Raw genomic sequence first — 14,395 nt, 5'->3', positions numbered from 1 at the left:
TCTGTGTTTCCTTTTGCTGGGAACTAACCAGCTCAGAGCAGACCAGCGTAAAACAGTGTAGAAATTATCTAGTAGAGAGAAACATTGACCCAAGGCCTCCTCACAGTTGTGCTGCATCATAATTGCTACTTTCTACTGAATAAAGCTTCCTTTTTCACCACATCCCAAATTGGGGAGTCCTGTTGGCGTTGAATTGGCACCAGCGACCATTGGTTAACAAGATGTGTGAAGTTATATAATTTAAAAACAGATAATATCAATACATACAGAGAAGGCATTAAAAGCACAAGGATAAAATTTTTGCTCCCATCCCATCCCATCCCACATACTCTTATTTTCCCCTGTATTTTTGCAAATATAACGCATTGCTTCTTTCTCATTCTTGGGCTGTAATCCCCACATTTTCCAAAGTAACTGAAGCGTTCGCACCACCTCCAAGCCACACCCCCACCTCCTTCAGTCCCACCTTCCCTGAGGGCCCTCTTTCCGGGCTGTTTCCGGAGGTGCCTGGTGGAAAATCGCCCCCTCCCCCCCTTCGGGAAGCCCCGCCCACTCACCCATGCCGTTACCAGCCCTTTGAGCGCTCTCCTCAGCTGTGGAGGCCGTGGGCGGCACCCCAGGCTTCGCGGCGGACTGCCCGGTTTCCTGCGCGCGAAGGGCCTCGGAGGACCCCAGCGACGGCAGTAGCTCAGGCCCCAGCGGACGAAGTGGTAGTTGTGGCCGCTTCATTTACACCCACTGTAAACTGATTGCCTGGTGAACGCACTTAGCTGGCTCCTCTGACTACGCTCACTGATAGTTGTACAGCCGCCGCCATGTCTGTTAGCGAAATCTTCGTGGAACTACAGGGTTTTTTGGCTGCCGAGCAGGATATCCGGGAGGTGAGCCTCTTCTCTTCCCATCCCCTTTCCCTTTCCTTGCTTAGATGGGACATAGCACTGGGCCCTTCTCTGTCGCTCAGTTTCGAGCTGTGGGGATGCCGCTCTTTTGTCAGCCTAGAGCGGGTTCCTTCTCACGTTTCTGATTTCGATCTTGTCTCGGCGTCAGTTACCTCATTTCAGTGTCAGTTTTCCTCCCTTTTAGCACTTGTTTACGTCAATGGCTTGGTTAACGCCTCAGATAACGTGCGTTTTATGTGGTGTTGTTTTCAAAGCACCGTCTGGATTCTTTTAAAACTATGACTTCTCATTCTACGTAGGATAAAAAAGTCCAACACTGTGTGGCCCACAGGCATGTGGGCGTGTGTTTTCTGTCTCCAATCTTATTTTATGCTGTCTTCTGTTGTATATTATGTTCACTTTGCCTCCCTTTCATTTCTCCAGTTCTCCAAATAGTTGCCTGCCTCACAGTTTTTGCGTGTACTCTGCTGTTCCCGAAATTTGCTTCGGTCCACTCTTCCTGGTTATCTTATATTCCTCCCTTGATTTCACAGTTCAAATGACCTTTTTTGCTTGTCATGCTTTCTAGTGACTCATTAACATTTTAAGAAATTTGTGTGATTCTTATTTTTTTAAGTGTCCGTCTCCCTCAACATCCTCTAAACTGCCAGAAAGAAGGGGACTATACATGGTTCTACAGTATTTACACAATGCGTAGCAAATAAATGTACTCAGTGAATATTTGTAAAATGAATGAATGAAAAAATACCCTTCCCTTGTCTTGCATTTCATTCTTTTCTTTTCAAATTACGTTTAGATACCTTATCTCCTTCAATTTTTTTTTTTTTAGTGTTCCTGTGGCATAGTTAGGGTGGGTGGGTATTTCTTGTCCCCTGAAGGTTATATGAGAAACCTAAGGCTTTTGAATGACTCCGTGAAGGTCTCATAGAGGAAGTAAGTAGGAAAGTCAGGAGTCAGACTTGGGTGTTTTCTGTACCAGTTCAGGATTTGTAAAGATTGTAGTGTTTTGAATTGGTTTGAGGCTATGATAATAATTGTGTTTAATTTATCTGATACTTTGATTTTTATTTTTTTCTAGGAAATCCGAAAAGTAGTACAGAGTTTAGAACAAACAGCTCGGGAGATTTTAACTCTATTGCAAGGGGTCCATCAGGGTGCTGGGTTTCAAGACAGTAAGTGCTTTTTTTTGATTTTGAAGGTTTTAATCTGATTGATTAATCTCATTTAAAGAGTTACTTTCCATTCAAAAGGCATTTCCACTTTGTATCATTTTATTATGAAAAATGTCCCTCATGCTTTATGTTGAATAAATTTGGAGAAGTAGATGAGTTGATCGTTTTCACAGGTTTACAGAATGCTGTGTTTTAGCTGATTTTCCACTCGTGTTAATATGGAATGTTTTTATTGTGATAGATGGACTGATGATAATGGTGGTAGTATCATAGCTCACTTGTGTATCTAGCAATTTTTATTTGGCACTTAAAAAAAGCCCCAACCTTTCAGTCATTGCATATGGCTTAAAGATTTTGCTTATTTCTTAGAGAGAGGGGAATGGGGGGAGAAAAAGGGAGAGAAACATGGTTCAGCTGCCTCTCGCACCGTCCCAGCTGGGGACCTGGTCTGCAACCCAAGCATGTGCTCTGACTGGGAATCAAACCATTGACCCTGCAGTTTGTAGGTGCACTCAGTCCAATGAGAGACACAAGCCAGGGTTGGATGTGGTTTAATATGCATTCGTAGATATGAAATGACCAGTGTAAAGTGTTCTGAATGTGTTTACAGTTAGTCCGTTGAATGGAGATCAATTATACTAAATTAGGACATGGAATCTCCATTGTAAGATGTAGCCAGCACAATTGAAGAGTTGAAATACACTTTCAGATAGAGAATTATGTAATAATGTAATTTACAGGTGTTGGAGGCAAGTCATTTTTCTTAATGATTTGTTGGTCAGCCTACTTGAGAATAATTGATAAAACTTCTTTTTGACCAAATAATGAGAGCTAGAAGCAGTTCAACTTTAAGCCTTCTTTGAAGACTATCTAGGAAAGTATCTGGTACACATCCCTGTAAGGATGAGATTATTTATGATAGCTTACCAGTGTGTTTCCTAACATTCCCTTTCAGGAAGCTTTTATTTATTTTTCAGTATTGGTTACTCAGTAGAGAAACTAGAGGTGAAATTTTGAAAGCCAGGTTAAAAAGAAGTGATGCATACCCCATATTTAGTCATGAGCTTTTGTAAAAAAAAAGTTGATTTATTTCCAGGTAGACTGCATTGATTATTAAGGAAGAACTGTGTTTGAAATTTTCTAAGTCTTGAGTTTTTATGTCTTATCTTTTTTTTGATCAGTTCCAAAGAGGTGTTTGAAAGCTCGAGAATATTTTGGTACTGTAAAAACACATCTAATGTCTTTGAAGACCAAGTTCCCTGCTGAACAGTATTACAGGTTTGTAAAAAATAGGAGCACTATTTTATAACATTAAGTAAAAAAGAAAGGCAGAAAAATAATATGTACTGAACAATTGCCTAGAACTAGGTAAAAATCTCTCTACATAGAAGAACAACAAAAAGAAAAAGAATCAAACTGTTAATGGTGGTATTTTAAGGGAGACAAAATTAGTGATTTTTTTATTTTCAAAATTTTCTTAAAAATATAATTTTTGCAGTGAAAAAGCAGTTGAAAATTTTTATTGTATGATGTCAAAGCAGAGAATATCTTTTTAGTATATATTTAAGTTACCTGTGAAATTGGATGACCCATTATCTATGCTATTAAGCTTATGGAATTAGGTGACAGAATGTACATAGATTTGAGTTTAACCTCAAAGCTTGAATTTCACTGCCAAGTAACATATTTATCTAATATTGTATGCCATATATTGTTGAATTTACACCACCATTTATTTTAAAGTGTTCATTATTTTATGTATCTCCATGGAAGAAATATTGCCAGTCACACTTGTGAAACATGTACATTGTAAAATGAATCCTGATTTCACAGATGTTAAACAGAGAAACTGCATCTGAATATTGATGAAATATGGTAAATATAAGAACCTAAAATTTCTACTTATGTTTGTTTTCTTACTGAAAAAAGATTCCTGTAAGACACATATATGGGCAATGTATAGAATGAATAGCACAATTTTGCATAGTGGTGTTTAAAGTGGGGATAGGCAGACTACTTGTGACCTGCTGCCTCTGGAAGCTGAGAATTGCTTTTATATTTTCAATGTTGTTAAAAAAGAAAAATAGCCAAATAAGACTATGTAACATAGACTGAAAGTGACCTGCAAAGCTTAAATAGCTACTCTCTGGGCCTTCAAGGAGAAAGTTTGTCAACCCCTGCTAAGCTAGTAACTGAAGCATAGAAAAAAAACAGGACAGCAGAATTGTCATGGTCTTTAGAGATCACATACAGGCTGCCCTATGGCTGATCTTGTCCTTGGAAGATTTTGTTTGGCCCTCATTGTGTTGAAATCTTTTTCTGAATTTGTTGCTACATTTGAAAATCAGGAAGCATATCATAAATATCCAGGGGTTGTAATTTCCTATTTCTTTTTCAGGCTTCCAGCTTAGTTTAACTGTAGTATCCTGAGGTTTTAAGTCTATTTAGTGATTGCAATGATAGTTATTTCTTGTATGTATGAATCAGGATTACCTTGATATCCTACACACAAAATGTAGGAATGAGTTAGGTGTTGAAGCTGATGTACAGTTGTTTTCATCAGTCTTCAGTTGCCAATATTTATTTTTCTCAGAGTAGTATCATTGTTCTTATTCATTAAACTTGTCATCCATAGTCTTCAGTTGTAAATTTTTGCATTCATGAATTGGATCGTGCTTATATATTAAACTTTTAATAAGTAATTGTCATGAATTTGAATTTGCAGTATTTATACTGAATCCATCCAATACATTTAAATGTCATATTGCTTTTACATATTTTATATATTGAGGTTTCATGTAAAATTTTGTTTGAAAAGGGATTCCAATTCTAAAACATTTGAATTGGACTATACTAAAGATATCTTTTTTAAAGGTCCTTATTCCATCAACCTAAATGTGCTTGTATTCATGTAGATTCCATGAACACTGGAGGTTTGTGTTGCAGCGCTTGGTCTTCCTGGCAGCATTTGTTGTATACTTGGAATCGGAAACACTAGTGACTCGAGAAGCAGTTACAGAAATTCTTGGCAGTAAGTGTTTTATTAGTGTTGATCTGCAGATTTGGGCACAGTAGGCTAATTTTTGGTGGGAGGGGCTGTTGGCTTATACTTTGTATTATAACAAATGAGAACTATATGGAAAACCAGTTACTTGGAAACAAAAACTAAAAATATGTAGTGGCTTGTTCTTTGTACCTGGGTATTTTGTTTGTAAATTTTAGTTTTTAAAAACTTCAAGGCTACAGAAAAGTTAGAAGAATAGTACAGTGAACACCTGTTTATACCCCTTTAACTCACTATTTGTTAACATTTTGTCTGTTTAGTCTCCTCACTTGTGTGTCTCTATACCTATATGTGTGCATGTATGTGCTCCTGACAACCATATGAAGTCAGTTGCAGGCTTCTCCCTTCATCTTCTGAAAATAGCTGTTCTCTGACATAAATAGATACCATTCTTTGTGGTATTACTTTTTGAGAGAATAATGGGAGGGAAAATTGAATTTTGCTTAAGAGCTAGAAAAATTCTCAGCGAGGTCTAGTTGGCAGGGTTAATATTTTATGTCAACTGTAATTAAAAAGAAAAATTATTAGAAAAAAGGGTTTGTGATGCATTCCTTTTCCATTTACTTGGAGGAAATTGTGTGCGTGTGCGCGCGCGCACATTTAAAAAAATGCTAAGGCTTAATTTGTATTCACATCATGACCTTATCTTTACTTTGATATTTTTTTAGTTGAGCCAGATCGGGAGAAAGGATTTCATCTGGATGTGGAAGATTATCTCTCAGGAATTTTAATTCTTGCTAGTGAACTGGTAATATGCTTAGTAATTTTCCATTTTATTTTTTTTTGTATTTTTTTTATTGAAGTAACATTGGTTAATAACATAGAAATTTCAGGTGTACAGTGTTATATCTTGGTATCTATATACTCTATTGCATGCTTGCTTCCACCACCCTGACCACATCTCAAGTAAACACCACCAGTCTGTATCTAAGAATTTGTTTTTGTTTTGTTTTACTTACAGTTACTTGCTTTTTTAAATACCACATATAAGTGCAAACATATGGCATTTATGTTTTCCATCTTATTTCACTTGCCATAATACCCTCAAGGGACATCCATGTTGTCACAAATGACAAGATTTCATTCTTAGGGCTGAGTAGTTTTCCATTGTAAATGTACCACTTCCTTGTTCATTCATCCATTGATGGACATTTAAGTTTTTTTCATGTTTTGTCTCTTATAAATAATGCTTCAGTGAAGATAGGGTGTGTATGTCTTTTCAAAAAATGTTTTTATATTTTTTGGATAAATACCCAGAAGTAGAATAGGTAGACCATATGGTAGTTCTATTCTTAGTGTTTTGAGGAATCTCCATACTGTTTTTCATAGTGACTGCACCAGTTTACATTCCCATCAGCAGTGTGTGAGGATTCCCTTTCCTCTGCATCCTCATGAGTATTTATTGTCTGAACAACTTAAGTAATTTTAAAACTCTCCTTAAAAGGTACCCTTTTACTAGTTCATATGGCAATTATGAATCACTCTTTTCAATTACATTACAATACCTTTCAAAGGATTTTTATGAGGCCATCCTGCTCTTTTAGATGTATTCAATTTAGTCTTTATCCTTGAAATAAACACATTTGTATTTAATGGAGAATTTAAATGTTCATTTAAATTTATTTACATTGTCACCTAAACTTGTTCCTAATTAATTTTACTTAATAAGGTTTTATTATAGCTTATTTTTCTCAGTGCATCTCGCTATGTAGTTTGTTTGTTTCCATTTTGGTTTTGAAATTGTTTCTTTTATTCACAACCTCTTAAACCCAGTGAGCCCTCTTCTGTTTTTTGAAGTCCCAAAAATGCCTATAAAACTTTGTATAGTAAGCCATTACATAAAGTAAAACATTATCTTTTTGATAGTAGCCATCCTAACAGGTGTGAGGTGATAATCTCACTGTGGATTTAATTTGCATTTCTCTGCTGATTAGTGATTTGAGCATCTCTTCATGTACCTGTTTGGCCATCTGTATGTCTTTCTTAGAAAAATGACTTTTCAGATCCTCTGCCCATTTTTTTTCTTTTTAAAAATTTTTTAAAATTGATTATGCTATTATAGTTGTCCCATTTTCCCCCTTCACTCCCCTCTACCCTGCCCACCCCCTCCCACCCACATTCCCCTCCTTTATTTTATGTTCCATGTGTCATAAGTTCTTTAGCTTCTACATTTCCCATACTATTCTTGCCCTCCCCCTGTCTATTTTCTACCTACTGTCTATGCTACTTATTCTCCATACCTTCTCCCCCTCTGTCCTCCTCCCACTCCCCTGTTGCTATCCCTCCATGTGATCTCCATTTCTGTGGTTCTGTTCCTGTTCTAGTTGATTGCTTAGTTTGTTTTTGTTTTAGGTGTGGCTGTCAGTAATTGTGAGTTTGCTGTAATTTTACTGTTCATATTCTTTATCTTCTTTTTCCTACATAAGTCCCTTTAACATTTCATAAAATAAGGGCTTGGTGATGATGAACTCCTTTAACTTGGCCTTATCTGAGAAGTGCTTTATCTGCCCTGCCATTTTAAATGAAAGCTTTGCTGGATAGAACAATCTGGGATGTAGGTCCTTGCCTTTCCTGACTTGGAATACTTCTTTCCAGCCCCTAATCTTGCCTGCAAGGTCTCTTTGGAGAAATCAGCTGACAGCCTGATGGGAACTCCTTTATAGGTGACTGTTTCCTTATCTGTTGCTGCTTCTAGAATTCTCTCCACTTTAATCTTGGGTAATGTAGTTATGATGTGCCTTGGTGTGTTCCTCCTTGGGTCCAACTTCTTTGGGACTCTCTGAGCTTCCTGGACTTCCTGGAAGTCTATTTCCTTTGCCAGATTGGGCAAGTTCTCCTTTATTATTCAAATAACTTTTCCACTTGTTGCTCTTTCTCTTTTCCTTCTGGTACCCTTATAATTCGGATGTTGGAACATTTAAAGATGTCCTGGAGGTTCCTAAGCCTCTCCTCATGTTTTTGAATTCTTGTTTCTTCATTCTTTTCTGATTGTATGTTTTTTTCTGCCTTGTGGTCCACTCTGTTGATTTGAGACCCAGCTTTCTTTTCATCACTATTGGTTCCCTGTGCATTTTTCTTCATTTCACTTAGTGTGGCCTTCATTTTTTCATGTAATTTGTGACCAAAATCAATCAATTCTGTGAGCATCCTGATGGCCAGTGCTTTGAATTGTGCATCTGATAGGTTGGCTATATCTTGGTCACTTAAAAGTATTGGCTGTGGGGCTTTGGTTTGTTCTATTTGAGCCTTTTGTTGGGGGGGGGTCTTGTTGCACCTGTTACATATTGAGGGGTGGAGCCTTAGGTGTTCACCAGGGCTGGGCAACCCAGTTGCTGGATTGTGACGCTGTACGTGGGGGCGAGGTCAGAGAGGGAACAATGGCACTTGCTCCACTCTCTCTCTGCTCTCCCTCGGACTTCAGTCCCCTCTGCTGCTTTCCACAAGCAAATTGGGCCCTTCTGGTGCTGGCTTCCAGGTGGATGAGCTTGTGTATGTTCTAGGATCGTGTGGATCTCCCCAAGACTCTCCTGTGAGGTTGGGAGATTTTCCTGGCACCTCAACTCCCACAGGTGTTTTCAATCGATGCTTTTAGGCTTTATTTCCCGACGCTGGGTCCCTGGGTTGTGCGATCTGTGTCACTGCCTGTTTTATCTGCGGGCGAACGTGTGACTATAGACAGCCAACTGCTTTGTGCACCTCACTGGGTCAACTCGTTGCCTCCTGCGCCCGGGGCCTGCCACCGGTCCGTCAGCCACCTCTGCGTTCCTGGGGTCTGCCAACTGCCGCCTGTGCCCTGCACGCCCCCATCTGCTAGCCACTGCTTTTTCCTACTGGGACCCCTGGACCTCTCGACCTCTCTCGGTCGGCCTCTGACTCCGCCCCTCTTACTGGTTTGGATGAATAGTTGTCAGATTTCTGTACAGTTCATTTCTCTGTCTGTTCTGGCTATTTTTTTGTTTCTAAATTTTTTTTGTCCTTAGTTTTGGTTGTGCTAGGAGGCACAATGTGTCCACCTATGCCCCCCTGCCCATTTTTAATTAGCTTTCTTTTGTTGAGTTGTATGAGTTCTTTGTATATTTTGGATATTAATCCCATTTGCAAATATCTTTTCCCATTTAGCGGGTTGTCTTTTTTTGCTTCGTGGATGGTTTTCTATACTGTGAAAAAGCTTTTAAGTTTGATGTAGTCGCATTTGTTTTTGTTTTTTGTTTCTCTTGTCTTTGGAGATATTCACAAAAACACCACTAAGACTGTCTATGTAATTTATTGTATGAAGTCTTACATTTAACTCTTTAACCACTTTTGAGTTAATTTTTATGTATGGAATACAATAGTGGTCTAGTTTCTTTCTTTTGCATAAGGCCATCCAGTTTTCCCAACACCATTTATTGAAGAGACTTTCTGTATTGTATATTCTTGGCTCCTTTGTTGTAAACTAGTTGTTCATACATGTATGGGTTTATTTCTGGGCTCTTATTTCTGTTGTAATTGTAGGTGGGATTTAAAAAAAAAATTCTTGTTTTAATAGTTCATTGTTAATATAGAGAAATGCAACAGATTTCTGTATATTGATTATCCTGCAATTTTACTGTTTTTGTTTATTATTTCTGATAGTTCTTCCTGGTGAAGTCTTTAGGGTTTTGTATATACAAAATCATGTCATCTGCAAATAGTGACAGTTTTACTTCTTCGGTTCCAATTTAGATTCCTTTTATTTCTTTTTCTTGCCTAATTTCTCTGGCTAGGACTTCTAATACTATGTTGAATAAAAGTGGTAGGAGTTGGCATTTTTGTTTTATTCCTTATCTTAGAGGAAACGCTTTTAGTTTTTCACTGTTGGGTATGAAGTTAGCTAGCTGTGGGTTTGTCATATATGGCTGTTATTATGTTCAGGTACTTCTATACTGATTTTATTGAGACTTTTTTTTACTCATAAATGGATGTTGTATCTTGTCAAATGCTTTTTCTGCATCTATTTAGATGTTCATGTGATTTTTAGCCTTTGTTTTGTTAATATGTGCCCCATTGATTTGCAATGTTGAACCATCCTTGTGTCTCTGCAGTAAATTCCATTCGATTGTGGTGTGTGATCCTTTTAAAGTATTGTTGTATTTGATTTGCTATATATTTATCAGAGATAGTGACCTGTAACCTTTTGTTGTTGTTGTCCCTGCCTGGTTTTGGTTTCAGAGTAATGTTGGCCATGTAAAGTGAGTTAGAAAGCATTCATTCCTCCCTCTTCAATTTTTTTGAAAAGTTGGAGATGGGTAGGTATTATATTTTCTTTCTTTTTATTTTTATAGATTTTATTTATTTATTTTTAGAGAGAGGGAAAGGGGGGAAGAGGAACATCAATTGGTTGCCTCTTGTACATGCCCTGACCTGGGACTGGACCTGCAACCCAGCCATGTGTCCTGACCAGGAATCGAACTGGCAACCTTTTTCTCTGTGGGACAATGCTCAACCAACTGAGCCACACCAGTTAGGTCTTAAATTTTCTTTGAATGTTGATAGATTTAACTAGTGAAGCTATCTGGTCCTGGAGCCATTTGCTTTTTTGATCTTCCCACTTCACTGGCGTTTTTTAAAGTGGGTACAAAAATTCAGGGTGTCTATTCATTTAGAAACCATCTGTTGGTTACCAGATCGTCACTGACTGTGCACTCTATGTGTTATGTTTTGCTGGTCATCAGAGAAATGCCAATTCCAAGGATGAGGTAGTTGTGCATATTTACTAATGTGTGAATTGTAAAAGGTGATAATGCCACTTTGTTTCAAAATAGTGTCAAAACATGTTCCTGGTAATTGTTAAATCATATAATTGTTTTCAAGAACAACTTACCTGCCTAACTTTATGAGTTATTCTTGCTTTTATCCCTTAATCTTTTTCCTGAGAAATTATGTTATAGAAATAATTCTTAAGATGAAAACATGAGCTGTTATAGGGTATTTACTATGGGTTTACTAATAATAATTAAGAAAAATAAATTGTAGACCATAAAAACTCCCAACAAAAAAGGGAATGGTTTCTTAAGTTATTAAGTTAGTAATATTAAGCATTTGTCAAAAATGTAATTATCAAAGACAGAATGGAAAAGTTTTGTTGCCCGAGGGTCTTGTAATTGTGATTTGGAGGACATGTTAAGAAGGAGCCATGTTGTAATGCATCCCAGTTTCTCTTTCCTTATATAGTCAAGGCTGTCTGTCAACAGTGTGACTGCTGGAGACTACTCCCGGCCCCTTCACATCTCCACTTTCATCAATGAACTGGATTCTGGTTTCCGCCTTCTCAACCTGAAAAACGACTCCCTGAGGAAGCGCTATGATGGCTTGAAGTACGATGTGAAGAAAGTAGAGGAGGTGGTCTATGATCTCTCCATCCGGGGCTTCAATAAGGAGACAGCAGCAGCTTGTGTAGAGAAATAGGAGACTCTACCCATGCCTGACTCTGCTGATCTCAATGGTTGCCAGTGAGGGTGAGCACAGCACTGCTCACCGTAGTTACCATGCCCTGTTGCTAAGTACCACACTTCATTTTCTTGTCCAGCTGTATGGTGTGTATCAGAATTGAGACATTTCTTTGGGGGTAAAAGAATAACCTGTACAGGGACAGGTATTTTTTTGTTGTTTCAGTGAATTTGCTCTCCAGTTCAGTTCTGTCAAAAAGTGCAAATCTCAGTCTCTTGCTAAAGTTTCTTTCTTGTTTACCCTGATACCAGTTGAGAAGTTTATTTTCTTGTGAGTCTTCAGAAGCGGTCCTTGATATTTTCTATACCCAAATTAGCCATCCATACACAGGAAGAGCCTGGATATAGTATGAAAACAGATAATTAAAAAGGATGGTTGTTAAGCAAAGGAAACTCATTATGTATTTTCTTCCTGTATTTTAAGCCTGGTGAATAAATCAGATGTTGAATTTTTTTGCAAGGGAGTTATAGCTCTCTCTTACTGCCATCAAAGTATAGAATTAAACTGCAAAGTCAAGTTCAAGATATTGGGAAGTTTTTATATTAAAGGATTGAGTAACATCGTATCACTTGGCTCTATTTACTGGGAGGGAAGATGGGTAGGGCTTAACGTTTTAAACACCTTGGTTTCCTGATGTTGCCTTAACATTTTGCTCTTGCAAACATTTAAAAATCATTTTCACACACATCTTTAGCGCTTCACGTGATAAATTTCTAAGATTTGAAACCTTTTCCCTGGCAGCCAGCTAGACTGTTTGGTGTGTGAGTATAAAGCCACCCAGTCAAGTTAATTTGCCTGATTGGTGTGTTCTGCAAAAAATGCCGTGCTTTGTCCAGGAGAAAGAGAAAAACCTTGGATTAAAAAAAACAACAAACAATATAAAACAGTTGATTGGTACTGTGTTTTAGAGTAAGCAGTTTTAGGTAAAGGCTCTCCAACAGTCAGGTTTAGATTTATAGTTTTGGGCAAGTCACATAAATCTTGTTGGCACATTCCTTTCCCTCCCCATTTTTAGGTAGTGCTAAGAATATTTGCCATGTCATTTTTACTGTTGGATTGAAGTTATTAAAATGGTGACAATCCATGGTTTTTTGGAGCTCACTGAAAGGAAGGTGGTAGTATTTCTAGAATAATCTGAAGATTTAGATGTATCACCTTTTCATACCTGATTCCAGTTTGAGCTTCCTGTTTATATAGTGGGATATTTGGCATGGAAATCAAAGCTTTTTATCAGGTTGAATTAAGTACTGACCAAATTTTCCATCATGAAGAAAGAAGTAGAAATGAGGCATATATTGCTCTACATTGTTGGCTTTTGGAAAACTTCCTGACAGCTCTTTCTGCAGAAGAGTTTGTGGAGAGACAAAGTGTTAGGATCTGTGAAGCACCTATGATGGTCATCTGCATTGTGCAATAATAGCACTGTCTGGATTGAGTATAATAGATTTTCGATTACATGATCACACATAGGCAGTAAATTTGATAATAGGTTTATTTGCCTCTTATGTAAATTGATTCTGCTTGAGAATATTAAAGTTCTCAGCAGAAGCTGTGGGTTTTAGTTTCAACAAAAGCAGTTTAAGTGTAAGAGCACATTTTGGTCCTATAACTCCCTTTGAGAATTTAGAAGTCATGTTTATAATTATTCATCTGTGTTCGTTGCTGGCTTATTGTAAAGCAATAAAAACTTTTTTGTGGGGGGGAGGGTCTTTCATAATTTAGTGTGCCGCTGTGAGAACTCGTCTATGTGGAGAATAAATTCTAAAGTTAAAACAAAAGTTTTCAATTATAGTTGGGAATAAATTCTGAATGTTTGAGGCATAAAGACCATAAACTGCTGATAAGCACAAACTGCTATGTATTAGTGATAAGCACAAACTGCTATGTATTAGTGAAAATAATTAAAAGGACAGCCGGCACATTACTGTTCCATAATGTGCAGGTACCATTTGTGTGATCTACCTTGATTGAAATTATAAGCATTTCAACTGAAGTTGTTGAGAAGCATTGGCTCTGGTTTTACCGTACCAGAATTGCTTTATTCAGTTTTAGAAAATCAAGCAGGTTAGAGAAAATAGAGGTGAATTAGTGGATACTTTCTTCGTAGACTTAGAAGAAGAAAAGAACTTAAAACATCATAAGATTTTCCCTGTCTTAAACTCAAACAGTAATATGGGTAGTACTTAAGACGCTTTAATAAAGAACGAAAGCTTCTTTGCCAGTGTTCTGAGACGTATCCTTAAATGAGTAGCTAAAGAGATGATTTGAAGATGCAGGTTGTTACTGGCATAATTTCATAATTGTGCACTCAGATCCTAGCTCTTGTTTTCTTGGTCTGGACTTAACTATTTGCCTCCTCTGGTAAAGCATCGCTGTCATTGCTGACACCAAAATAAGATGTATTCTGAACCTGAAATAACTTTCTTTAGTATTCACTATAATAAGCATAAACAAAAATAAACAATCCCCCTTCCCCTCAAACTAACCAACATTTAAGGGAGGTGATGTTGATTGGACTGGTTGGTTGAATGAGGGTGGGTTGAGAGGGAGGAGTCTAGTGTAACTCTGGTTTCTTCTGATCTGGGTGACTGGATTTAGGTACTGTTATTTGAGGTAGGGGTTGTAGGAGGAAATGCATATCTGAAGGAGGGTTGGCAGATGATGCATTTGTTTTTGGATTTATGATGCTTAAGGATTGGCTAGATCCAGCAGGTCATTGGGTGTGAGGGAAACTCAGCTATCCTGGAGATAGCTTTGGATGGGTTTAGCACATATGGTAGATAAACCAAGAG

At 37.7% G+C, this 14,395-nt stretch overlaps 1 protein-coding gene across 2 annotated transcripts; it reads left to right on the top strand.

The window, feature by feature from the left end:
* Positions 1-577: 577 nt before the first annotated feature.
* Positions 578-12,982, top strand: TSN (translin). 2 transcript variants are annotated; one of them, XM_028533514.2, is made up of 6 exons: positions 578-881; positions 1,978-2,071; positions 3,253-3,349; positions 4,987-5,102; positions 5,804-5,883; positions 11,328-12,982. In XM_028533514.2, the coding sequence occupies exons 1-6, from the start codon at positions 816-818 to the stop codon at positions 11,559-11,561; spliced, it is 687 nt and encodes a 228-aa protein (XP_028389315.1). In that variant the 5' UTR covers positions 578-815; the 3' UTR covers positions 11,562-12,982. The 2 variants fall into 2 exon arrangements, with proteins under 2 accessions (XP_028389315.1, XP_028389316.1); XM_028533515.2 differs by lacking the exon at positions 5,804-5,883 and having other exon boundaries at positions 583-881; positions 11,328-11,401.
* Positions 12,983-14,395: the final 1,413 nt, after the last annotated feature.

The sequence above is a fragment of the Phyllostomus discolor genome, chromosome 4 (assembly GCF_004126475.2).
Source record: "Phyllostomus discolor isolate MPI-MPIP mPhyDis1 chromosome 4, mPhyDis1.pri.v3, whole genome shotgun sequence".
Classification (NCBI taxonomy): Eukaryota; Metazoa; Chordata; class Mammalia; order Chiroptera; family Phyllostomidae; genus Phyllostomus; species Phyllostomus discolor.
This window is presented reverse-complemented; position numbering and strand designations above follow the sequence as displayed.

What these genes read in the sequence shown, in the direction of transcription:
- TSN (XM_028533514.2), top strand. Translation starts at nt 816, where the DNA reads ATGTCTGTTAGCGAAATCTTCGTGGAACTACAGGGTTTTTTGGCTGCC. An exon ending in GGGTGCTGGGTTTCAAGACA is followed by an intron (nt 2,072 to 3,252) that starts GTAAGTGCTTTT and finishes TTTTTTGATCAG; the next exon opens with TTCCAAAGAGGTGTTTGAAA. An exon ending in TAATTCTTGCTAGTGAACTG is followed by an intron (nt 5,884 to 11,327) that starts GTAATATGCTTA and finishes TTCCTTATATAG; the next exon opens with TCAAGGCTGTCTGTCAACAG.